Source organism: Cuculus canorus, chromosome 1 (genome assembly GCF_017976375.1).
Source record: "Cuculus canorus isolate bCucCan1 chromosome 1, bCucCan1.pri, whole genome shotgun sequence".
NCBI lineage: Eukaryota > Metazoa > Chordata > Aves > Cuculiformes > Cuculidae > Cuculus > Cuculus canorus.
The window spans coordinates 93,810,854-93,837,976 of record NC_071401.1 but is presented as its reverse complement, the minus strand read 5'-3'; the positions used below and the strand labels follow the sequence as shown (position 1 = coordinate 93,837,976).

The 27,123-nt window shown below is 39.8% G+C and overlaps 1 protein-coding gene across 1 annotated transcript in view; it reads left to right on the top strand.

Moving 5' to 3' along the window:
• PCP4 (Purkinje cell protein 4) overlaps window positions 1-27,123 on the top strand; it is a 53,149-nt gene that overhangs the window by 14,342 nt on the left and 11,684 nt on the right. Inside the window, exon 2 of the mRNA XM_054056633.1 lies at window positions 4,881-4,932. Coding sequence (XP_053912608.1) covers window positions 4,881-4,932 — 52 coding nt within the window. The remainder of the gene's footprint in view (window positions 1-4,880; window positions 4,933-27,123) is intronic.

The window sequence follows — 27,123 nt, the reverse complement described above, 5'->3', positions numbered from 1 at the left end:
TGGCTGTAGAAATCTCCCCTTATGTAAAGGAGTATGTGGAGAAGGTGCCTTAGGACAGGCAAGAGTAGAGGCCATATCCTAAAGAACTGAGATCCTAGGGTGAGAGCAGCCCGGGAAAAGTGGTAGTCTCCAGGAAACTATTTATACTAGAAATGTAAGCTTGGTCATAACCAGGAATGGACTCTTCTGTACTGAAGTATATTTTGATAAATATTTTTCCTTTGTCAGGTGCCCAGAAAATGCGGTCTGTGATTTCTTACAATTATGTCTAAGAGAGAAGTGACAGACAAATCATGAGATTTACCCATCATCCAGAAAAAATATTGGCTAGATGTTCTGTATCTGATGCAATTACCTTAAATATGGGCTTTGAAGGACACTTTCATCTCAGAAATATTCAGTACCACGTCTATAAAAATTTTGGGGAAAAAAGTGGAGGAACTTGTAAAGGAGGCACAAGCAGACCAGTGAGGAAAATTTACTTGTGTAGCTTCTAATGCAGTTTTCATTACTAGATTCGAGTTTCTCTCTGGAATTCTTCAGTTCTGTCTGCAGATGTTCTTTAGGTGACTAACTGTACTGATGTGAATAAACCTGTATGTCACGGAAGCTGGTCAGGGATTTGCCATCTGGCTGTACTGCAGGCCAGTTGTGAGAAGACTTGTAATAGAGGAGAACGAGAGAAACAGCAGAATTTGTGCATGGCTTTTCTGCAGTACATTTTTCTCTCCCAGCTGTTCATCGTTATGCTTTTTGATATGCAATTCCAAAAATTACAGTAGTGCTAAAATTCCAGTCCCACTGCTTAGAGGCTGAGTATCCCTTGCAGCTTCAATAAACAGAAAACTTTCTGTCACAGCAGCATAATTTTTCCTGCTCTTAAGTTTTCATTTTAAGGTAATATTTTTTGTCTGTCTATTACCTAATTATTTACTGTGTAATGGTTAAGAGTGGTTTTTTGCACTTAAATCTAAGAACTGCTGAGTGCTATAGTTTCACGTCAACAAATGACGTTAGAAAGAGGTTGTCAAACACAATGAAACAAATCTGCAGTAAAGAAGAGTTTAACCTAATAACCATGTTGAAATCCTGAATTCTGCAGAATGTTATCCTCTCATCCCAGATCGTAGCTGTTTGATTCTTGCCCCTACTTATAATTTAGATCTTCATTTAGTTTGATGTGCAGCTTGTGTTCTTCACTAGAGCACGGAATAAAAGCAATTGTGAAATTCCTATTTATTTCAGTTGGCTCAGAATATGGCTTTATCACATAATTACTTTCAGGTGGCATATATGCTTAACGTACATCAGATCCCAATAACGTTTCATATGTGTCAATGAAGTCTTTTGTCCTGAGTCGAGTCTACACTGACTCTTTCTGCTATTCACTTCACAAAAACTTCCCACTATTTCTATTCTCTCAGTTCTACCCTTGGCTTCTCTTTTGTTCTTTGATAGAAAACAATACACTTCTGAAGAGCTACAGTGACTACTGGGATACAGCCTGCTGTACCTCGTTGGCCCTGTACTCAGATGAAGCAGCAGAATAATATTACGGCAAGGGCGCATTTGTCAGAGAACTTTCTGGTGGTTTCATGTCCATTGTCTTGGGCTTTCTGAGACTCACTGAAAAACAAACAAATCCCTCTGCCCCCCAAAATTCTGTAATCAACACTTTACTACAATCGCCAACACTGAGGTGCTAATTGGAAGCATAACTGAAAAGGTCAGGCTATTTCAAGACAAGAACAGAATGCAAGATTAAAGGCAAAAATTAGGCTTGGGGGTGCAGGAGGGTCTAGAAGGATAAGTAGAAAAGCTGCTGCAGTAATTTAACATTCTTCTTGAAAAGTCCCCTGGGCTGCAAATTCACTTTTGACCTTAGTTTGTATATCTAAGGGACTAATTTAATACATCTTTTTCATACCACATTAGCTAGCTACTGTTTATAGCACTAAGAAATTTACAGGATCTAAACCTGTTCTTTTCTTACTGGTATTTTGGGGCATATGGCAGTTCTTTTTTCTTCCTCTTCTGACAAATTGGGAGTGACTTTGATTTTGGAGGCATTTTTGATGATGTGCCTTTGATGTTCTATAAAACCACTGAGTTAAAAATTAATATAACCCCAAGCAGTCATAAACTATGTTTCCTCCTACGCAACATAGCAACAAAACTGTTTATCCTGGTTTACTGTATAATCATTATGGTTTTGTGCTCATGTTCATTTTGGCTCTGGTGTGTCTTGTTTAATGCCTAGTGGAAAGTTTATTCAGTGCTTCTGTTCTAGTGCTTGTCTTAGAAAATGCTGGAGAATTTTAGAAGCGATCTTTGAATGAGGGAAGCTGCCTACAAGTTATAGGAAACAGAAAGCATTAGACTGCTTTTACCTTTCAAAAAATATGGTCAACTTGTTTAAAAGCAAACCCCAGAAATTAGTATTGCTTGTCTTTCATTGTTTTTAATTTGATCTGTTGCATCTGAGGACAATATCTGTTAAACCAGCTTTTGGAGGGCTTTCATCTGTTGGTACTTGAAAATACCCCTATTTACTCCTCTTCCTCACATTTAGTCCTCCTGTGCTCTGAAGGACGTTAAAAAGCTAAGCTTTGTTTTGCAGCCTGTAGTGGCATCATGAAAGATGATGAAAAAAGCAAGAAGGTCCAGCTGTTAACAATGCCATTATCTTGAAAATGCTTTGAAAAATAGATCCATGGAATGTATTGAAATAAAAAGCTAAAGGCATTGCAGGTGGACGATCACATTTTATATGGCTTTGTCATAAGCTTCAATGCCTTGCTAATGAGAAAGTGATTTTCATTTTCAAATTCATTGCACTCACTTGGAAGACAGCGTTGTGCTTAGATCAAAATATGTATATAATGGAAGGAAAGTATATGAGAAGCTTGTTTGGTAGACTTTCAGGCTTCTTTCTGTATATGTCCAGTGGTCACCAATCAAATGAACGGCTGTAGAATACTTAGACTAATTTCAGATTTAAGAAAAACCTTGACCTTGTGAATAGAAAAAAAAACCTCATTGACCAAAGCCACATTTTTAGTCCTTTTCTTTGACAACTTTTCCCTCTCCCTGCAGAAAAATCCAGAGACGTGAAATAAGTGTATGGATCCATATTCTAGCACTCTATCAATAGCAGACTGAACCTGACAGGTATAGCCTAGGGAGGAAAGAGAAGCTTTCATAATGGTTAAGTAGCACAGCCTGAAATACTCAGAAAATAAGACAGCTTGGAAAAGCATTTAAAAATAAGCAGAGGGGAAAAAGCAGTATAGCTACTGTTTTATAGATTGGGAATATCCTGGGTTTTCTGAGATGAGGTACTGGTAAATTAACACTGAAATCTAGTTTCAAATATGGATTGAAATTGAAATGTGGAACTATTAACTGAACTTTAAATAAAGGCATAAAAGTTAGTATCTTCAGCCAAACTGGTTGTTGGGTGGATTTCTTGTTTTCTGGCTGTTGGTAACTTATGCTTTTATAAAAAAGATACTTATCCCTTTAGAATCTCATTCTTTGATGTTATTGGCCAGGTTTTCTCTCCTGTCTTAGGCTTTGAGGCTCCAGGGAGAAACAGATATATTTTTATCTTATGGGGAGACTGTAGCTGTGGTTATAGACACAGAGCTGTTTTCTCTGCAGATGCTCTGTCTCATTGCGGGGAGCGAGATGAGGCAGAGCAGAGATAAGCACTAAAGTCTGCTGTGGGGAAGAAGATGATACCCGCCCCACCACTGGCATGCCATGCACAGCAGACCAAATGTAGCTCTTTTGTATTCTTCTGAGGGGTTTAAGAACTTAATTTCCTCCTGGTTTCTATAATAACAGCTAAGAGTGCACATGAAGATGTGGTACTTATGTCATGATTAACTCCATCTAATCAGAATATCCTGAAATACAGTCAACTATGGGAGGTGAAAGACAAACTAGAGCAATAAAGAAGGTTTTAATCAGGTATTCTAGAGTAAATACCTGAAGGTAAGAATGCCGGTATGAATTTTCATAAGAAAATTGATTTGACTTCATGTTTTGGCACAAACCATTTGGTTTGCAGTGGAACTGCAGCTGTTAACTTCCCAATGCATGAAGATGTGCTGCCTCTGATAGCTGAATGCTGCTGGATTTATTAACTGAATTTCGTTCCTAGTTTTTTACATGTACAGCCCTAGAGGATAAATTCTGTAATCTATTTCAGTAATACACGCAAGTATGAATTTATTACGCAAAATTATGCAAAATCTACCCTACTAGTTTCCCTAAAGTACCTTAATACTACCTATTAGATGCCATATCTGGGGGATGCTGCATAATTTTCGTAGTGACCATTCCTAAGCTGGGAAGTTACATAGTAGAATAACCACATTAATATAGCTCTGCCGCTTTCAATATTTATATTTGGACTGCACTGGCATTTGCTACATGTTACTTAATAAAGTGACTTTTTCATGGAAAGTCTCAAGTCTTTGGTCAGAATGAAGAGAAGTGGGAAGTACCATCTCTGCTTGTGAATGAATTGGAAAGATGAATCTTCTGGCCAAAGTCAGGTCAGAAGAATCATGGAGATGGAGATACAGCAAGGACCCAAAGAGTTTATATCTTTGTACTGCTGGAAACTTGGTTACATATATGCCATCACTAACATGATAATTTTATACGGCTGCATGTGTAGTTATACAGCTGTACCTAGATGGTATTAAACATTCCTGTTCTGACTACTAGGGATTCAAAACAACATTGCATGAGGACAACCACTATCCAAGGTATTGAGAAGAAAACAGGCTGTAACTGCTAGTAATTCCAAGTGGAAAATGCACCTTCAGGTTTGTACTAACCACTTGTTTTTTTATTCCCCCTACCAGAGACAAGGAACCGGAGCTACAAATGGAAAAGACAAGACATCTGGTGAGAATGGTAAGGGTAGACTATTTTTTTTGATGGAGAATATTGACTCAAACGGAGCCAAAATGCTTTTTATTGTAATGATATGTGTCAGGCAGCAGTGGCCTTGCTTTCATATCTTATCTTTTGAATGTGTTTTAAAAACTGGAAGGAGATCAGTTGGATTGTTTCCTTTCCATTAGTATGTTCAAATTGTCTAATGAAATGGACATCTGATTCTGAGCTTGTACTATGGTGAGTTAAAGGACTCTGTAGAAGTCAGTGCAGATACAAATGAGGGTAGTGCAAGGCATGGGTATGTCTGTAAAGGATACAAGAGACAAGGTTGAATATTATGAAGAGCTGCTATGCGAATGGAGAAGGTGAACAAAAGTAGCTGGTTACAAAGGACTTGCTCACAAACATAGTCTCTGTGATCTAATCTCAGCTAGTTTTAGGCCCATAAATAAGATACCAAAGTTAGAATTGCATAGAGCTCATTTGAGTGATGTTAGAAAGAGGCTATGGATGGAATAGCTCATATAGCAAACAAGCTCATAACTTAGGTGCTCCACATAGGTGAGGAATCTGGACTCATGCATGCTCCATTGCTCTAAGGGGTCAATCACAGGGATTTTTGGACACTAATAAAGGGGCCAGCAGGAACCAATTTCTGCCCTTTATGTAGCACAAACAAATCTAATTGGAAGATTATGATTTTTTGGTTTTATCCTGAAGAAAGAAAAACAGTGAAAGTAGCAATTGCTTTTTGGACTGAAATCTCTTTTTATTTCCTATAGGAAGCAGAAATGCTTTACACACAAGTGATCACTTGCTAGAAATGTGGTTACTGTCAGAAATATTTTTCACAAGAGAATATTTTGATCAGCTTTAATTACACACCCAGCTGAATACAAAGCAGCATCAGTTTGTAGACATTCATGAATAGGACAAGGATTAAACTAAGTATGCTCTCTGCTTCTGTTTCATTATCCAGTTCTAATTAAAAGATGTATTCCGATAGTCCATCTCATCTACTGGAAAGCAGGAAGCATGTAAATCTCTGAAAAGCCAAGTGTTTTCTAAGATGAGATATTTGAGCAGTTGTTTTGGATATACGTTTTGTTTTTAACATGTTGGTCTGAACAGAGTTTTTGGGCCCTCTGAGGCAACATATCCTAAAACATTAGGAGAATTCTTTACACTTAGTTTTCCTATTACAGAGAGGTGACTTTCCCATGAGGGCTGTTTGCATAATTCTACAGTATCTGAAATCCATAGACGATGTTCCCAATATGATTAAGCACAAATTAGAGTGGAAAAAAGAAATAAATATTTTGGCTTGTTGCAGTGCCTTGAATTAGTGGAAACAAATGTACCCTGACAGCAAAGCCATTTACATTCTGAAGTTAACAGGAAAGGAAAGCAAGGAAAATTATGTCAGCCGTTCGAGCAGCATGGGAAGCATGTTTTTGTCTTTACTGTTTGAGCACATTGAATTGAGCTCATTTGCCTTGAATTTCTTGACAAATAAAATTGTCCTCTTGTCAAGTTTAGCTTAGATTTACTGATCCTGCAGCCTTTTTAAAATCAAATTATTTTTTCTCAATGTGAATTTTGAGTGAGAAAGGGCTGCACCATTAATTCACAAATATGTGATTCTAGTTGCAGCATAATTTTAGGTATCATATAAATAGGTGGATGTACAGTTAATCTTAGACAAATAGATACCAATTAATTTTTGTAATGAAGTTATAACAAAAAAACTGTCACCTAAGTAAAACAGAGGAGCAGCAGGGGAGATAGAATCCTCTGATCTCCCCAATCCACGTTTGCTTGAAAATAAAGCAGAATGAGAACGTTGAACCTGAGACTGAATTCTAAATCAAAAAAGCGGAAATGCATAGCTCTTTGTCCTTATTAGTTCTGTAGTAAGAACTCAAGCAGTAATGTTTTATTCCTCTGAAAATTGGGATGTGCTATAAATCTATGTACACAATATAAACCCACTGTTACATGTTTTTTGGCTGTAAGTCTGTAATATGTCTGTCTTAAATTTTGATTCTGGCTGTTATGAGCCTCTTCTTCAGATGTTTGTTTCCCTGTCAAAAGGAAATTTTCCCTTATGTTGAAAGTGGGGAGTGGCTAAAAACTAAAAACTTTCATCATCTTAAAAAAAAAAAGAAAGTAAGTCATGCTATGAAAATGTTTGCAAAGGGAAGCTAGTTTGGTAACTGTCCTTGCTCTTGATTGCAAAATCAGGAAAAGCTGCTGAAAACTAGCCCTAACAACAAATAAAGACACTTGGCTGTTTTCAGGAGTTTTAAGACACACAGTGGAGACGCTTCTATGAGAGAAGTTGTGTGTTGTTTGTAGAAAATTAATTTTGGGCCTGTCTCTAGGCTGGCTTGAAACAGGAGAAAAATCTAATGACTATGGCAAATAGCAGTCTCCTCTTTGAAGACATGTATGGCGTCCTTGTCACTGCAAAGGATTCGGGGAAATTAAATCTCTGAAGATTCCTTTTATAGAAGTGAACAACTTTGATAGACATGAATGCATGTTCTTATTTGACCTTTGCTAGATAGCAACGCTATATCCTTAGTTGTATTTAGATCGTACCTCCTTAGCAGTGGTCTCAGCTAGCCTCCCTTCCACTGGAGGATTTTATCCCACACAGAATGCAGGCTCAGTCTCAGCTTCTATTGAACTGTCATTGCTTCATTCTAGCAGCCTTGCTTGTTGGCTCAGGGGGATAAGCAATGGAAAAGACTGAGCTTTGGAAAAGCCAGTAGTGCAGAGCAGTGATATGCCACAGTACAGGAGTTTGTGATAATGGGAGAAGAAAATCCCGTACACAAGCTGTGCTGATTGTCATATTGATGAATGGACTGTTGTACCTGCATGGGACCTTCATTCATCAGACGTTGTCTTCCCTCAGCTACCTTCTTAAATTGTCTTTGAGACTGCTAGGTTGTAAGGTGTGGGGGACAAAGGTCCCTCTTGTTTTTCAGAGCACTGTATTTGCAGACAGGATTCCTTTCCACTATATTTCATATATTATATACCAGTATATCTTCTTTGGTTTTATGCAGCAACAAGCTCGGTAGTTCTTGAAGCTGTGTCAGTATTATAAATACTGAATAATCACTTGTGTTGGAGTAACTTTTAGTCACACTGAGAGTTTTGCTGTTAACCTTCAATGACTCACTGGATGCTGGTCAAACCCCAGATGACATTTGTCTATCTTGACCTTTTAAACAAGTTGTAGATTTTCCTTTTACCAAGTTATGGTCAAAATCAGATGGTGATTCATGTATTCTGAAGGAGGAGCAACTACTGCATTACAATGTGCTCTCATAGTACGTCAGTGGCTAGTGAAGTCCATGGAAGAGCTCCTGATAGCTTCAGTGGGCAGTGTATAACAGCTTTTCCATCCAAAACATACTATATTACTGTCAGGGTAGTCTACTTAATATCATTTTGTTGTCAAAATGGGAAGAACAAAAATGTTATTGGGAGTAGGTTGCATAAACTAGTTTTCCTGGGTGGAAACTGGTCAAAGGACTATTTTTAAAGCATCACCACCCTAATGATTAACAGTAATACTATGCATACAGAAGCATCTGTATAAAAACAATTTCTACATTTCCATGTAACTGTAGCCACCATAACCTCACTGGATCTCAAAGGACTTCAGTCTATTTGAAAGCCAAGACATACTTATTTGTGTATATGATTAAGAACTTAACTTGTAAACTCAATTATATAAGGCTGTTCCCTATGGTGGAAAATCCAAAGGGAAGACAGCAGTACTATCCCCATGGATCCTCTCCTATGTGAATCTGACTTGGTCTAATAGAGTTGAGGTGGGTTAAGAAGCTATAGTTTCTTTTTTCTTACTTGGTTTGATTAATCTGGACTATCACGTTTGCAAATGTATCCTAAATGAAAACAGAATGCTCATATATTACTATGATTACTACCTTGGAAATGTCATAAAATTCCTTTATTGGTTAACACCTGACACTTCTCATTCTGTTTCACATTACCCTGCATTTCTTTGCTGTATAGTTTGTAAGCTGGTATCATACAATATACTCTTTACAGCCAAACACAACTGGCATGGAAATAATTGCATCAGAATAAATTATTTCTACCTTCAAATTTAGAATGTCTTTTTCTTATTGATAGATCTCACTCTTTCTTCTGAAAGTACTTAAGGCATGAGGTTATTTATTGATATTTGTTTATAACTTTCTTGGAATATCAGTTTTATCATTCAGCAATATGAATATTTATAATAGCAAAATATATGTTTTCATGTGACTTCCTGGGTCTGAGTGAAATGAAAATGAGTAGGTTTTGCATGAACTTACATGTCATGGTCAATTAAGACTACCCAATCATAGCAAAATGGTCAGTTGTACTGAAAAAGTGAAGCATTTCCTTTCAGTTTAAACTCATTCTCAAGCATTTGTCTTGTCAGTGCATGATGACTGCCCTGGGGTGGTCAGAAAACTATAAATGAATAAATGCTCTGCATTTGCTCCTCTCCGTACAGTACACATCTCTACACAAGGATAAAGAAACAACAGAGTTATAAAACATAAGCATTTACTTTATTATCTAGAAGAGGGTCATCTAAACTTACTTAGATTTGAATGGTTCTAGAAAACATAAACAGCAATAGTAAAGAACTGTAAAACAATCATGTGTAGTAGAATAGAGACGTCTCTAGTAAGCTTTCCTGGTAGAGGGATATGCATCTTTCAGTGTGATCGGCAGTTCTTTCACTCACTTCATCTACTCAAGGAATTTGGGAGGTTCTGCACTCTGTGCACACTGCACTCAGGAATAAAGAATCTAGCTAGGTCTGACAGAGTGAATAATCATCTTCATAGTTATTTATGCAGAGTGCTTAGCTTAATAGAGCTTTAATTCCTGGCTAGAGGCCAGGATCATTATTGTAGTATAGTCTAATATAAATATCTGTTTAAGACCTCAAAATTAATTTTCCACTAATATTCTCCAATCGCTAAGTAAAAATGTACTGTTTATGGGAACAGCCCCGCAAATAAACTTACTTGTGGAAAAAAGATTTTGAAAAGGGAGGGAACACTAGGCTAATTTGTATAAATATTCCAAGGATCTCATGGAACTTGGTTTGCCCTATCAGCCCAGGTCTAGAGGTCACATTCTTTAGTCGCAGGGAAGGACAGTGACTGAGTTGCAGTATTGCTATGCCTTGTGCATTTTGTCTTTCCCACAAAACATTGCTTATGTGGCAAAAGATGAAATAGTCTTGCAAACAACTGCTGAATCAATCTGGGGAAAAAAAAACAAGCCCTACCCTTTCAGACTGCTTTTTTTTTTCTGGTATTTCACCCCACAGCACTAATCAGAAGTTAGAATGGGAGATTATGGTATCAAACCAATACTGACTTTTCCTGGGTATTAGGCTGAAAGTTTGGGGGGAAAATGGCCTTGCCCTCTTGTTTCTTTTCACTATGGTCTTCTGCTAAAATTCTCCTGTCCCTTGAAAGCTGTGCTTCATGGAATATGATCTCCCACATAGTAATACGGTCTCTCTCTCAGTTCTTTCATTCTATGTCCAGAGCCAAATTTTGCCCTGTCTCGTACAGTCTACCTGGTACTAGTGGAGCTTTAAGAAGTGAGATGAGAATTATTTGCTGTACCTCATCCCCTATTTCTTAAAATAAGAAGTCTGTGTCTCTGCAACATTCCTAGACGTATATGCAACCACTGAATAATGGAACACCTTCTCAGAGTTTAAACACTGTGTTTGAACTCTCTGCATTGTTACATAAGTTGTATTTGGTCACGTACAGATCACTCAGGCTCAGGTGTAAAAATCCTGTGTGAACTCGAACACTACGATCTGTAGCTCAGAGTGTTTCAGATGAGAGTTAGGAGAAAAATTCAAAGTAAACAAATAGAGACAAATCCCATCTCAAGGCATAGCTATGCCTGGCAAAAACACTGCAGACAATCTTATCTGCTGAGTCTCATTTCAGGCACTTTCTTGCAGCTGCCTACACAAAGTTTACCCAGAACCAAACCAAATATGTCTCAGGTTCCCTCCTGTTCTGTTGCTTTCCAGTTACCCAGACTGGTCTGTTTATCAAGGAGTCCATTCATCTCTTCTGGCAGCCAACATGCCTCAGCTGAAGTCAGATCAAGCCTTTAATAACAAGGCTCTCGAGTTGTTCACAGATCTTCCCTAGAGAGGATGCTGAAAGGAAGAGAGGGGAATTATACATGAACTTCATTTCCTCTCCTAGGTGAATTTCCATTTCTTGAGGCCAGGGATAAGTGTAAGTCCTCTCCAGAGGAATACTCTGTGCTTGTTTATTTGGGGTAATAATGACATTGAAACATTGTTCACAAAAAAACTTGTATCGACAGCTTGGGATGTCTATCTAGCAACAAAAACTTCTAAAGCGACAATTTTTGTGTTTGAGATAAAGTAGATAATTTCTGTACTAAAACTTCACCTACGCCCACACGTGTCTTTACACATGCAGTGGCCATCTGCTTTCATGGAAAGGATCCTCTGGTGCAGTTTAAAGTAATGAGGATACTTAACCTTAAGTAATACTTGTAAAAGAGCAGATACTGTCCTTATTCTGCTGTTATCTGACAAGTGAGGTTTGATACTGTGCATTGCTGCTGCACTTCATCTGGTAATGAGAAGCTTTCATTTTAAAATGTTTAGCCTGAAGCAGCTTTAAAAATAAAGTGTTAAAAGTTTCATAAACTAGCAGACCCAGCAGTGCTCATATAGTGTAGCCCGTGTCCTGTCTTGAAAATCCCTGCAATTTTTCATCTTGTCATTTATAACTACTCTTATGACTACCAAATAAGTCCATGTACTGACACAAAGGCTATAGCATATGCACACGAAGGGTATCTGTGTGTGTGTTGATATATAATGTTAATTATGCAGCTTTTTCTTGCTTGTTGCTTTGGGTTTTTTTCTTCCTGGGACTGCACTAGAGAGGAAAAGAATGCTTTTCTATGTGATGAAAGAGTACTAGGAGAGCAAATTGAATGCAGAAGTCCCACAGGGAAAAAGAAAAACCAAAGAAAAACAGTACAACCTTAGAATGATTTCAGCTTTTTTAAACTCATTTTTAAGGACTTATGTTTTGAAATAATTTCATATTTTTGTTTGTCATTTTTTTTTTAATTCCATTTAGAGGAAAATGTCCCAGCTAGCTGGCATGTTTTAGATGGAAAAAAACTTGCTCTTCACACTACTGCTTACAGATATCTAGGTACTTACATGGTCCTCACCACTACAGTAACTGAGTGTCTTCCAAGTATTTAAAAATAGAGATAACAATAACAATTTTTGCCCTGGTCCATTTCTTTCTTTCCAGCTTGCTATTAGAATAACTTGATTAATTTATGGGATCTTTGTTTTGCACACAGTGCCTGCATGCATCTTGGCCAACTTGCGTGCCTGCTTGTGTGCTGCTCTCAAAGTGAATGCCCCCAAAAATACAGCTGTGTATCTGAAAATGTGAGAAATGAGCATGTGTATAAGTACGTATACTTGTCTATGGTCACTCATATAGTCTACTCCTTTGCACTGTTGCAGGAGGTATGAGTTAAGTAGAGCTGCAGCATTCCTGCAGTATTGACATTAGAAGCAGCCCAAGGAAATCATTATGAGTTATGCTCACTCGTAACTTAGTTTCAGCAATTAATAGAGGATCAAAGCCCTGTTGTGTTTGATGATGTGCTTACTCCCCCACAAAACCTTACTGTGTTGTCAGGCAAATTAGGTTCAGTGAGAACATGGAGGAGCGCTGAAAGAATGGAATCCCTAAAACTAAAGGTAGACTGTTTAAGTCTGAGACTCAAGCCTCTTCAGGATACCCATAAGGATGTTGACATGCTCCTTTGCCCTTGGGTTTTTGTGATATTTGCTTTGACTGTGGCTTGTTACACTCTAGATTTGGCTTTTCTGATGGCTAGTTTCTGCCTTTAGCTGACAGCCACCTCTACCCTGTTCAGTAAGATTTTTGTCTCAGTTTCTTTGTCCTTTTAACAGTGACAATTACTTGGATCCAGCTTCTTGCAGCATTGGGATCCTGGTGCTTAGGAGGTGTCTAACTCAGTGTGTGTTTGAATACCTGAAAGGTAGTAGGAGAGCCCAACTCCTTTTTGAGAAGCTGGTCTGTCAAGATCAGTCTAGGTCATTGGGAAAAGAGCTGGTTGTAAATTAAGAAAAAAAAATAACAATAAAGCTTTGGTGATGCCGGTGGGTTTTGCTTTTTAGATGACTCATAAATATGCTGGAGTTTCCGTCAGGTGTTAACGAGGAAAGGCAGAACTGAAATTATGCCTTTGACAAGTACCATATTTCTTTTGGAAATCAGTCTGTAATTATCGGTGTGCTGCCTGACTATGCACCAGGGAGAATAAGACTTCTTTCCATGACTGGCACGTTAGCTGACATGCACTGGCTTGATTCCATGAGTGTGTACTCATTTGAAACCACGCTGTCATCAGTCCTCTGAGAAGAAGAACATTTAGTTCTGCTTTGCTCTTGGTAGAAACCCAAATGAAGGACCAGAGTCAGGCCGGTCTCGATAACACTAGTAAAACCAATATCTTACCTCCGAAATGAATCTGTCCCGACATCGTCATGATGGTTTGAGGTTGTATCAGGACTAGAGTCAATGGCAGTATATTTACACTGGAAGTCCGTGGAGCTGGGCTGACTTGCACAAGTTGCAGATCTGTCTCTGCATGTTCCTAGACTCTGACAAGAGATGATTAAAAGGCTACAAGAGGTGGATGTAGCTCAGCAACAAGTTTTTTTTATTTTAGTGGCAGTGGAAAAATTAAAGACGAATGTAATCAATGCACAACAGTGGTTACCAGGATTTACTGTTGCAGAAATGTGACTTTTCTTTTTGACTATACGCACTATCTGCCTTACTTTATAAAACAGGCTTTTGGTCTGTTCTGTTATTTTTCTTTTCCTGGAGACTTGATTTTGTAAATTAAATGAAAATGCTTTTCTGATTATAAGTTTCTTCTGTTAGCAATTCTGTAAATGATTAATCATCTTTTTCAGAAGGTTTTTAAGATTTTAATTTATAGCACGCAGCTGTCTTAATGCACATAGCTTGATGCTCCAAAATTAGCTTGTAATTTGGTGTTATCAGGGTCCCTTGTGTAACCAGGCACCAGAATTTAGAACAGCAGGAGTGTTACAGACATGATTAAAATTTGGTCCTTAGCTGAACTAGTGACCATAACAGAGAGCAGTTAAGACTGCAAAAGGATCACAGAATCACCAGGTTGGAAAGGACCCACTGGATCATCGAGTCCAACCATTCCTAACACTCCCTAAACCATGTCCATCAGCACTTCATCCACCCATCCCTTAAACACCTCCAGGGAAGGTGACTCGACCACCTCCCTGGGCAGCCTGTTCCAGTGCCCAATGACTCTTTCTGTGAAGAATTTTTTTCTGATATCCAACCTGAACCTCCCCTGGCAGAGCTTCAGGCCATTCCCTCTTGTCCTGTCCCCTGTCACTTGGGAGAAGAGGCCAGCTCCCTCCTCTCCACAACCTCCTTTTAGGTAGTTGTAGAGAGTAATAAGGTCTCCCCTCAGCCTCCTCTTCTCCAGGCTAAACAACCCCAGCTCTCTCAGCCGTTCCTCATAAGACTTGTTCTCCAGCCCCTTCACCAGCTTCATTGCTCTTCTCTGGACATGCTCCAGAGCCTCAACATCCTTCTTGTGGTGAGGGGCCCAGAACTGAACACAGTACTCAAGGTGCGGTCTCACCAGTGCCGAGTACAGAGGGAGAATCACCTCCCTGGACCTGCTGGTGACCCCATTTCTGATACAAGCCAAGATGCTGTTGGCCTTCTTGGCCACCTGGGCACACTGCTGGCTCATGTTCAGTTGGCTGTCAACCAGCACCCCCAGGTCCTTCTCTTCCGTGCAGCTCTCCAGCCACTCTTCCCCCAGTCTGTGGCACTGCAATCCCAGTCTGTAGGATGCTGCAACGTGAACCAGCATGACACCATGTCTTGGTGCTCAGAGTAGATTTCAGGTCCTTATATAAAGTGCCTAGGTGCCCATCCAAAGCAAGAGAAGGGTGTCTCAAAGTGGGACTTCAGCCCATGTGTATCTTGAGTTCCTATGCTGAACAGAAGTTGTTAGGCTTCACAATAGTAAACTCTGTCTTTCCCTACAGGTTAGGGGTGAAATTAGTCTTCCCTGGCTGTATCCGCATGCATGTGCATGAGAGACCTAATGCTCCATCTATTGACGATAGAGAAACGTATTATTTTGTGACATAATACTTAGCAGAATGAGCTTCTCTGGAGACCCTATTATTTATAGATCCTAATCTGATTTAGGTACAAAACAGCTTCTGATTCGCTCAGCTCTGTCAAGACTGAGGAATTTGTGAGTAATGCTAAAATAAAAGTCCTGTAGAGCCTGTATATCTCTGGAGTTAAGTGGATGCCCAACAGGGTTTTTCAGGATGTTGGTTTTGGACCTGGGCCACAATGGGTTATGAATAGGAAGGGCTGAGAAAAATGTGTTATTTTCCAAGGAGGAATTCTCAAGAAAAGAAGGAACTTGGATAACACTGGAGATGGAAAAGGCATTTCAAGAGTTACAGTGGAACATAGGGCAGGGTGCTCTGGCAGATCCTGGGAGATATTGTGGGTAGCCTAGAGACTGAAGCTCAGCTCTTCTTTATGGTCTCACTGTAACATTGTTTAATTGTGGTTCATGAATGAGTACTCTAACAGTATTTTGAATATCTCATCTTTCATTCTAATTTATACCTAAACTCCCCTGAGGCTGCTGGTTGACTCTGGGTGGAGAAAGCATGAATCGTTAGGTTTTAGTGAAACACTGGCACTCCAGTGACCAATTTACTAACTCCTCTGAAAGCCGCTAATAAAAAATGGACCTGTACAAATGTATTCATTAGGACAAGCTAATTAAAATCCAGGCTAATAGCCAGAAAAACAATACACTGTTGTAGGATTTAGGAATTCATTGTGCCTGTACTAATCCAATAGTAACTATCCTGGCTCTTCAGTTTCTAATATACGTTACTGTCAGACAGCTAAGAGTTAGCCTTTTGGATTGCTAATGGTCTTTTTACTCTTAAATAATTTCTGTTGTCTTGTTTGCCCCAGAAGCACTCTTTTCTGAGAATGTGCTGCAACAACTCTTTTATTTCAAAAACAATGCGTAGGACAGTCCTTCATCTGAACATTTTTATTTCTGTTGCATAGGGGTGGTGCATTAACTTCCAATACATTATGACTTCGGTATTCTGAAATTTGAAGCTTAGATGAGCCTTGATCAGTAATTTTCTTTAGTTCTGTAGGGTTTTTTAAGAGCTTGTTCTGTTCTATTTCCTGCTTTATGTAGGCACAATTTTCTCCAGATAATCTTGCACTAATGTATGTAAATGATTTTTACTAATTTTTTTATTTGAGTGTTTATTAAATAATTTAATTATCATTGAAATTGGTTGCACCTGAAGAATTTGGTGCTGAGGTCCCTATAGACACTGCAGAAAGATTCTGACCCAAGTTTCTGTCAGGGAGCAAGAATTAGCTATGGAAGAATAGAAGAGGAGAGATCAATAAACCTTGAGGATATGTTTATTCTTCCGGCCATAGACTGATTTCAGAGTTGAATGTAGGTTATCAGATGTGGTACCTTTGGGAAAACAGGTGGATGCGCAACTTTTGCCAGACCTCCAGTTATGTTTGGGTTCCATCTTGATGTATGATGGGAGTTGCATATACCCTCATCCTGGCTTATTCAGATGCCCCCTTCTTTTCACTTCAAATAACCAGGGACTAGAACCTGCACAGGTAAGGACTAGAGAGAGCTGAGGCAACTAGATTCAAGGCTATTTGGCATCCCAAAGGAGCTACCTCTTGGTTTAGCAGCCAGCAGACTAATTCTAGCAGACAGTGTGAAGCAAGGTGTATTATGATCTCACCTAATAACTTTATTCATAGAGCAGGCAGCTGTATTTTTCACTAGCAAAGATTTCTTGGTGACCTTTGCGGTGAAACTATTCATAACTAAACTATTGTGAGGTCTACCTCTGGGAGTCAAAGACATGTTGTGCTGCCTAGGACAAGGCTCAAAAAAAGTATTCCTGGCTTCTTTTAGTGAATAAGGTAAGCAAACAAGAAGAAGGCATGTGGCTTTGAACCTTTTTATCAATGGGTGATAGATGCTGCCAGTGGAGGGCACAGACACAGGGTTTGCCGATCAGTCATGAGTCATCATTCTATCCACCGGCATCGCTTTGTCTTATCTTGGACAAAGTAAGCCTTTGGCTTAGGTTCCTTTCTCTGTCAAATTCAAGAGAAAGAAATAGCTCTGCTAGACTTCAGTGGAAAGAAATCTGGAGATTACAGATCCATAAATAATATTGTATATGATTAGCTCACTGGCAGACATGCCTATGTCATATGCCCAGTGGGGCCAGATGCAAAACTTGGAGCTGTTCTGCCAATGTCCGGGAGGTCTGATGGACCTAGTCTGCACTAACTGTTGGACCTCTTTGAAGTTGTGGGCCTGTGCCAGATGAAGGTGTCACAGCTGTTGTTTAAGTATTTATGGTTGTTAAATGAGGGACCACGTAAACAAAAAGCAAGAGAGTGAGTCAGAAGATGGAGTCCCCTGGAGATCTCTCAGCTAAAATCCATTCCATTATGGAATAACATCAAAAAGAAACTCTAATTTTTGGCTATTGCCTCCATACCTCCCACGCCACAGGCAGACCTTGTGAACAACACAGTCTAGAGGTTGTTCTTGGATGCAGCAGAATTAGTGTAGATTTTTGGTCTTTATTCATCTTCTTAAAAAGATTACTGCTACTAACATTAGCAATTTCTCTACTACATGGTGGACTGGCTGAGGTTCAGACTCTATTGGAATTAGAATACTTATTTTCCATTTATTAGTTCTTTTTTTTTCTTGCAGTAGAAGATGCTGCACTCAAAAAAATCAGTGACGAAAGCTGCATCAAGGGATACTAGTGCTACTTTGTAGTTTCTCCCCTGTATATCTGCTTGTGTGAGCTTGTAACTCCCTCTCAGTTTGGTTCTAAGTTTCATGTTTTAATGAGCCTAAATGTAAGTACATCCACAACTGCCATTATTTTCGGAGTGGGTACTATGCAAGATCACTAAGAAGTTATTGTTTTCCTCTCCAAAGTATAAATAGATTCAAATTTACTTGAAACTTGGCATGGAAAGGTTTTTATAACCGCCATAAATCTGACCCTGGTTTCAAGCTTCCTGCAACTCTTAGGACATCACAGTGATTTTTCTATGGCTGTAAGTAGTTTTCTCCAGGATTATGTAGTACCATGAAGCATATTTAGGGGCAGATCTCTTGAACTTGCGGAATAGAAACTAGCATTTAGTTAACCTGAGCTGAGATAGAGAGCAGCTGCTTCTCTTCTGCTGTGTGTTTGAGTTTTCTGGCTTAACAGCAAAAGGCTGAGTACAGCTTCCACTTTTTTCATCACAGCTTACCATTTCAGTATAATTGCTGAGATAGTAAGCGATCCAGCCTAGAGCTGCCAGCCTCTGCTTCCAGTGTCAGTGATACCTTTTGTTGCTCTAAGTGATGCTGTCTGGATGTGACAAAAAAGCTGATAAGCTTGACCAAGCATGGCAGAAAACAAAACGAAAAACAATGTTGACTTCCGGTTCAGGCTGTTCAAAAAAAGATGTCCCACCCCTCCAGAAGCTTGTTTCAAGAGAAAGTCTGATCAATTTATTTAAAAAAAAATTTTTTTTTAATAGTTATTGCTAGTCCTAAGAGGTTGCAGGTCTTCTGGCAGTGATCTGTGCTGGTTTATGCAAGACCCAAGAGGCATTCACTATATTGAAGGTTTTATCCAGTCATGGTCTTGTGCAAGTAGTAAGTTTTCTGCCAATGAGACTCCTTGTTCTCACAGGCAACAAGTGAGTGTGCCTGTGACACCACATGATGCAGTGGGATGCTCTGGTGTGGTCCTCTCTTCCAGGTGGGCAAGGCTGCTGTGATTGGTCAAGTTAGTTATTCCTTACTTTCTTCCCATCTTCATTAAAACAAAAATTTTCTTTTTCTCTTTTCTGCAAGCAGTCTCATTTCTGGCTTGCTTTCTTACTGTCTCCCTGTGTTTCTGTCTCATTCCTCATTCCTTCTCCTCCCCCAGAGAATTTAATGTCTCTTCAGTACAGCTAGGTCAAGTGCTACTTCTTCCTCTAACTGACGAATTTTCCCTCTTATTATTTTCCTAGGCAGTGTTCTGGTTTGTGTCTTTAATAAAGAATATACATTCACCAAAAAAACATACTCTAACTTGGAGTCATGGTTGACCTTCACCCAAAGTCTCTCATTTCTCTTCAGTTTCACAAAACATTTATTGTTTCCCAGACTGGATTTAAGCAAGGGCCAAGTGAATAGGTAGCAAAGAAACACCTGGAAGAAGAGCACGACATTTAAGAGAGAGGCAAAGGAGTCTTTAAAAGAGCAGGATTGGAAACAAGATGACTTACAATTGCTCTCTGTCCATCTTATTAGCTTGAGAAGGAAGGAAGGAGTAAATGTTGGCTTTTCTGAGCCAAAGAGAAGAAAGATATTTAATTGTTTCTGTTTACATTTAGGTCTGAAGTTTGAGCAGTGAACAAAATGAGGTTGGTTTTAGTGCAACAGGGACTAATTCTGGCGTATGCTATCTACTGTGCATTCTCCATATGCCAGCGCTTGCGGTGTCAGCTAGGGATTTAAGTCCTAACTTAAATCCTTCATTGCAGCAACCCAGCTTGTGTTTTCTGATGCAGAAGAAATGAGTGAAAATTCTAGTCCTCCTTCTAAATGCTAACCTTGTAAGCTCCTGAGGCTTGTAATCCTGAGGAATAGGGGAAAGAAAACTGAATTTATATTTAGATTAGAAAACATGGTCTGAACTAGTGATCTGAGGCTGGTCAGCCGTGTGTGTCAGCTAAGATGGTGTTTCTGATCGGCTTTATTGACAATCCGACGTCTATAAATACAAACAGAACCTAAAATGCCTGTCAAAGCTTGAATTCACGTAGGGGAAGATGTGTTTTTACAGACTTTTTAAATGAGGTAGAGTTAAGTGCTAGAGAAATTCTCAAACACAGAATAAGGGAGAGCTTTGGTTAGCTTTTGTCTTCCACGTAACTATTTTAAGTGACTCAGCTATTTTTAGTTTTTCTGAGGTTAAAACATCAAGAAATCATCGACAACTCTCAAAACACCAGCACACACTCTGGTTTTGACCCCTTTTAAAGATTTTCCTGCTATCCATAACTTATTTTTATTTCATTTAGTTTACATTCTTTTTCTCATATTATATACACTTATTCTGTGTATTACAATCTGGACTGGTGGCAAGGCCAATTAACAGAGCTACTGAACTCTACTGGTTAAAAGCACTCTTTTCAGTTGTACACAGCCTTGCCAACATCCAGTTGCTTAGGCTGAAATTTGTCATGTTGATTGCTTGCCTCAAGCAGAATTATTTTGGAAGGGTTCAGCAAAGTTATTCCCGTTTCTGAAAATGAGGCTTGAACAAAATGCTAGCGCGTCTAGCAATTAAAAACAATTTCTGGTGGCCTTTTTTTGACTGTTTTGAGCCTTTGTCATTTTGAACAGAAATGTAAGATTTGCCATCTGGGATATGACTTTTATATCTACAAAATTGGCCAAGTTATAAATGTTTAGAAAGACAAATCTTATGTTTGTATGCGTTCTGTGAAGTAGTTATTTATTTTTTTTTTAATGAAAACTCAATGTCACTGTGCCAAGTAGTAAGCATTAAAACAATTAAAACTACACTGCCTTTGCAAAGATTAAAGAAATTAAAGTTTTCCTTAAGTGCTGCTACATGCTTCTGTAAGCTACACTTTTTGGCCAGGAGCTGAAACTTGTGTTTCCAACATGTCAAAGTTTCTTAAGAGGAAGTATACCTCCTTCTTTTGAATCATATGGTCACAGAAGTGGGAACAGGGGATTCAAAGGATGGAATGATGAAGTTCAGCAAGTCTCATCAGGATTATAGAACACTAGAGTATTAGGAAGGGTTTGGTACTTTTGGATGGAAACTGGAGGAGGAATATGAATTGGGATGTGAGAACTGGAGGAGGCCAGAAGCCAACTAGCGTGGGAAGGCACTGGGGTGGATTTCTGAGGTTAGGGAATGCCCTGGTACAGTTTTGGGAACTAGGGCTGGCCAAACAAAGAAACAGTATTGTTAAGGTCCACTGGAAACCATGATGAGAATTTAGGCTGGGGAAGTCCTGAGTTTATACAGATGAAGTGTAACAGAAGTAGTCACCATATATCAAGGCCTCAATGAGTGATGAAGTCCGTGAGCCTGCAGCCCATATCTTCCATTGTCTCATTGTTTCTTTCCTGGCAGCCATATGAAACTCACCAGCAAAATATGCAGTTCGTCCCACCTTGTGTTGATTCAAGTAAAGGACAACAGTCTACTACTACTTTTGTAGTCTTCATTAAATTAAACAAGAGGTCTATGTGGTGGGTCTAACAGTTCCAAGCAGTCATGCTGAGGAACCATGTGGGTGTCCATATGTTATAGCAGAATGTAACCTTTTTTACTTTAAATCTAGGAAACACAATGTGCTCCTAAGACTATGAAAGTTCCGAAGTCAAGAATCTGAAACAGGATTTCTGAAATTAAAATTGTCTGTCCAAAATAACTGAGTTAATGTTATTCAGCATAGAGAAGAGAAGACTCCAGGGAGACCTTATAGCAGCCTTCCAGCACTTAAAGGGGGCCAACAGGAAAGCTGGGGAGGGGCTTTTTATAAGGGAGTGCAGTGATAGGATGAGAGGTAACAATTTTAAGCTGAAAGAGGGCAGATTTAGATTAGATATTATGAAGAAACTTTTTACTGTGAGGGTGGTGAGGCACTGGAACAGGTTGTCAAGAGAAGTTGTGGCTGCCCCATCCCTGGAGGTGTTCAAGGCCAATGAGGCTTTGAGCAACCTGATCTAGTGGAAGGTGTCCCTGCCCATGGAAGGTGAGTTGAAACTAGATCTTCAAGGTCCCTTCTGACCCAAACCATTCTATGATAACTACATGGTGGTATGGGCGTAGTGTGTTGTTCACTAACTTTTTTAAGATAGCTTTATGTGTGCAATAAGCGTAGAGCTGAAGCAGGAGGGAAACCTTTATTCCTTGTCCTCAGTTAGATTTTCATGTCAATTAGATTGTCTGGCACTGGGTTTAATAACTCTCTAATTGCAGTTGCTGCACTGAGCTAAATCATTGCCCACCCTTCCTGATAAAATTGTTTCTAAATGGCAGCTGTTAAAAGGCACCAGGTGAAAACTTAGCAAGGTAAAAACAAAGGTAGAATGAATAAGAACCTGTCTGTTCTTCCAGACATCCTCAAATCAATAAAAGTAATTGTGGAGTTTTCTTGTTTTAAAATAGTATTATAGTTTGTATTTAAAACATGTTATATTTAAAAGCAAATAACTCTAACACCTTCATAGTTTCAGGAAGACCTTGTGGATCTGCAGGAGTCATAGAATCATAGAATCACTAGGTTGGAAGGGACCCACTGGGTCATCGAGTCCAACCATTCCTAACACTCCCTAAACCATGCCCCTCAGCACCTCATCCACCCGTCCCTTAAACACCTCCAGGGAAGGTGACTCATCCACCTCCCTGGGCAGCCTATTCCAGTGCCCAATGACCCTTTCTGTGAGAATTTTTTTCCTGATGTCCAGCCTGAACCTCCCCTGACAGAGCTTGAGGCTGTTCCTCCTTGTCCTGTTCTCTGTCAGTTAGGAGAAAAGGCCAGCTCCCTCCTCTCCACAGCCTCCTTTCAGGTAGTTGTAGAGAGCAATGAGGTCTCCCCTCAGCCTCCTCTTCTCCAGGCTAAACAACCCCAGCTCTCCCAGCTGCTCCTCATAAGACTTGTTCTCCAGCCCCCTCACCAGCTTCATTGCTCTTCTCTGGACACGCTCCAGGACCTCAACATCCTTCTTGTGGTGAGGGCCCCAGAACTGAACACAGTACTCAAGGTGCGGTCTGACCAGTGCCGAGTACAGAGGGAGAATAACCTCCCTGGACCTGCTGGTGACCCCATTTCTGATACAAGCCAAGATGCCATTGGCCATCTTGGCCACCTGGGCACACTGCTGGCTCATGTTCAGTCAGCTGTCAACCAACACCCCCAGGTCCTTCTCCTCTAGGCAGCTTTCTAGCCAGACTTCTCCTAGTCTGTAGCACTGCATAGGGTTGTTATGCCCCAAGTGCAGGACCCGGCATTTGGCCTTGTTAAACCTCATGCCATTGGTCTCAGCCCAGCGGTCCAGCCTGTTCAGATCCCTTTGCAGAGCCTCCCTACCCGCCAGCAGATCCACGCTTCTGCCCAGCTTAGTGTCATCTGCAAACTTGCTGAGGGTGCACTCAATGCCTTCATCCAGGTCATTGATAAAGACATTGAACAGGGCTGGACCCAGTACCGAGCCCTGGGGAACCCCACTTGTGACTGGCCTCCAGCTGGAGTTAACTCCATTGACCACCACTCTCTGGGCCCGGCCATCCAACCAGTTTTCAACCCAGGAGAGTGTGCGCCTGTCCAGGCCAGAGGCTGACGTTTTCTGAAGCAGAATGGTCAAACATTTTCCATAGATTTATAGCAAAGAATTTCTTTTTGAACCTTGATGAGGGTTACAGTGCTAGCACTTCTTAATTCATTGCCTGGAAGTTGTGTTTTTTTGTTTTCTTTTTAATTTTGTATAGTATAAAGGATCAACACCCACCCTATTTTTTTTTTTTAATTAAAGAAACAAAGCAAACGAAAAAAAAACAAGGAACAAATAAATGAACATGTGTAGTGACTACCTCCCAAAATCCCTGCACAGCTTAATGCCATTTTTTTGTTTCACTGTCACTGTAAGTCTTCTCAGCACAAGACAGATCTATGGGGTACTTTAGTAGGAATCATTGTGTGTGAACCCTGTTAGGTGGGATTGCCAAGTGAAAGGATGTGCTGCTGGACCAGGATGGGAAGGGGAGAAGGGACAACAGTCCCGTTCAGAGAAGGAGGAAGCAGGGAATGCTCCAGGTGGCAAAAGTTATTCGTTACAACTCTGAGCCCTGGAAGGCAGCTTGGGTGGTGGTCCAGTGTGTTTTTTTCATAGACACCACTTTTCACTGGCAGCTCAGAAATGCGCTGCACTTCGAGCTTGTACAACCTTACTTTGTGTTCTCAGTGTGCTGTGTGTGTTTATGCACACCATCTATCAGGATAATGAGATAATGTTCATTTCCCTGCTCAATAACCTTGTACAGATAAAGAGCTATGATTAGTAGCCTTCCTTCTCTTTTCACTGGGACTTTACTGGAAAGCCATACTTTCTTCAGCCAGCACTGGAAAAAAATAAATAAATCTGTAGGCGTGATTAATCAGCACATAGGCTATAAAAAGGTGGATGCTTCTTCCCCTTGCTTCCCCCTGAGAGTAAGCCCACTGCAACCCAGCCTTAATGATCTACATTTTAATCAGATGCTTGCAAGAACATATAACTGCATTTTTATCAGAGAGCAGCCCCACCACCCTTTGTGTCAAGTAGCATCAAGTTCAAAAGAGGACATTACAGAGACAGTGCCTGGGACCTAAAACATTTGGAATTTTGTTTTGTTAGGAGATGGGGAAGAGAGGGGGGAGCAGGAGTTGAAGTACTGTATAGTGCTTTTTGTGCCTGACCTTGCTCCTTAATCTCAGCTATTTTGAAAAGGCTTGGAAAATCACATTACCCTATACCATCAGTCTTCACTCAATAAATACAGATACTGAAGTCAGGGATGAGAAATCCCACAGAGCTTTGGTATTGACTCGTTAGAATTCCAGGCTTTAGCCTCCCAGTAACAGTAACTGTCTATAAGTAATGAACAAGCTGCTGAGAAGGGCACCTTGCCCTTCTGGATTTGTTCCCTAGGTTTTTAGAGAATATATTCATTGCCATTCTTTACTCCATTATGCCAAATAGTAAATCGTCCTATGTGCCAATAAGGTCTTTTCTATTAATCTGTGAGAGAAAATTTGTGGAAGGGCAGAGCTATGCTCATGTCTTGCAGCCAATAGTTGTGTTAACTTTAGCATCAGTTTCTAGGTTAGGAGAGGGGAAAGCAGAAAAAGATGACAAGGATGTATGGGAGGGGTTGTACTTCTTTCATTAAAGCATGATGAAACAGTAACTTGTATGCTTCCTCATTTAAAGAACATGTGCATATACTTGTCCTGTAAAATCCGAATTCTCTATTGAGTGCACATCAGCTAAAGTTTCAGTGCAGAAGCTATGCCTTCTCCTTACTCATGGGTCCTTCACAGGACCCAGGAAGGAAGGAGAGGGGATTCGTGTTGGAGAACTGTACGAGGAGGAGGTCACTATCGTGTTCTGTGCTCTTCATGCAGACTATAATCTCATGTCAATAGAGATCTTCCATAGCTAGGTTCAGCAACGAGGAGCATAGCTAGAAATACCTTTTTAAAGCTACTCGTCTTCTCCAGTACATCCAACTCATTTAATTTCTTCTCCTTCAGGTAGTCTTGGTCCTGCAGTCAAGTAATAGCTGCCTTTGACACATGCTAGGTGCTACAAGGTTCCTTTGAGCATTTCCACTCTTCAGCGGAATGGCAGCAGCTATCATCTGGCTCATTATTAGCTAAATAGCAGAGCAAAGATTTGGTGTTTGCAGTAGCTTGCAAATTCAATTATAGTTCTCACAGCAACTGTCATTTGGCTGCTTGTTCATATGAAGAATTTGATATATTGCTTGTCGTGGTGTTAACTATAATCCCTTATTAAGGAAATATAAGAAGTCTTACCAATGTGCACTTAAAGACTTTTGAGCATGACAGTCTCTTGATAGCATGCAGATACACATACATGCACAAAAATTCACTATCCTTGAAATAAATTGAAAGGACAGAGCAAGAGGTGCTAATACAGGTTTTTTTGTCTGTTCAACTATATACTTATAAAAAAAGAAATATATTCACTGTTCAGTCAGCTCCTGTGGGAACATCCTGAGAGGATCCAAATCAGCTGCACAACTTGAAGCTTCACTGGCAATCTCAGCAGAGGGAACAAATGCTTGTTTTGACCCTCTGTTGAAGGTGAGCTGTACTCTCCTTGCTAGCAATGGGATGGAAGTACATAGATGGAGTAGTGTGAGAGGGTATGCCTCTCTTTATTTTATTTACTTCCTTTCTAAAGCAAATAAGATTTCTTAGCAGTGGTAGTTTCAGTGTAGTGCCTTTTGTAAGGGCTAAGTAATTTATTTGATGACAATTTCATATGAAATACGGAATTCTACAATGTGTGGTTCAGGTACCAGTCAGGCTCAGGTAATGTTATTTGTTTGGTTAAGTATCAATAGAGAATTAGCCAATATAGGAGGAGGATTCAATGGTGAGATTCATGCTAACCTAAAATGTCTGCTTAAAGTAGGCCAGATGAACTGCGCCCTTGGAGTGCCTATTTTACTCCACTGGCTTCTTTCGAAAGTGAGCTGCTGCTGAGCTCTGTGAAAACCTGCAAGGGCTTGAGGGTTTTTTCACAATTAGACTTGATGATCCTAAAAATAATTTCCAGCCTGAATGATTTGTGACTCTAAATGAAGTTAGCCTTTTTATCTATTTTTTTTTAATGTATTTTTTCAAATGGTCGGCCTAATGAGCTTCTGTACAACATGTAACATGTCTTGACCAACAGCCATCTGAAAAGCCAGACTGGAATACACTGACAACACCCTCCAGCATATAATTCCTTCTCGTCCTCTTTCAGAGCTATATTGCCATAGGATCTTCATTTGTCTGCCCCTTACTACTGTTGCAGTGTTATCATGCATTCTCCTTAGGTGCCTCTCTCTTCCTAAGAAAGTTAAACAAACCAGCCTGCAGGGGAAATAAAACATATAATGTGGCTTTTTCTGTTCAGTGGAGACGTGGTAAACTCAAATTAATGATTCTATTCAGATAACAGTTCAAGCAAAAGAAAACAGTGGAAATTTCCTAGAACCCTTCTGCAACAGAATTTCTTTACTTTATGGTGGAAAACTACAGCTGGGTAGCTGCTTTCAAGGGTCAGAGACATGAAAGTTCTGTACCTTTT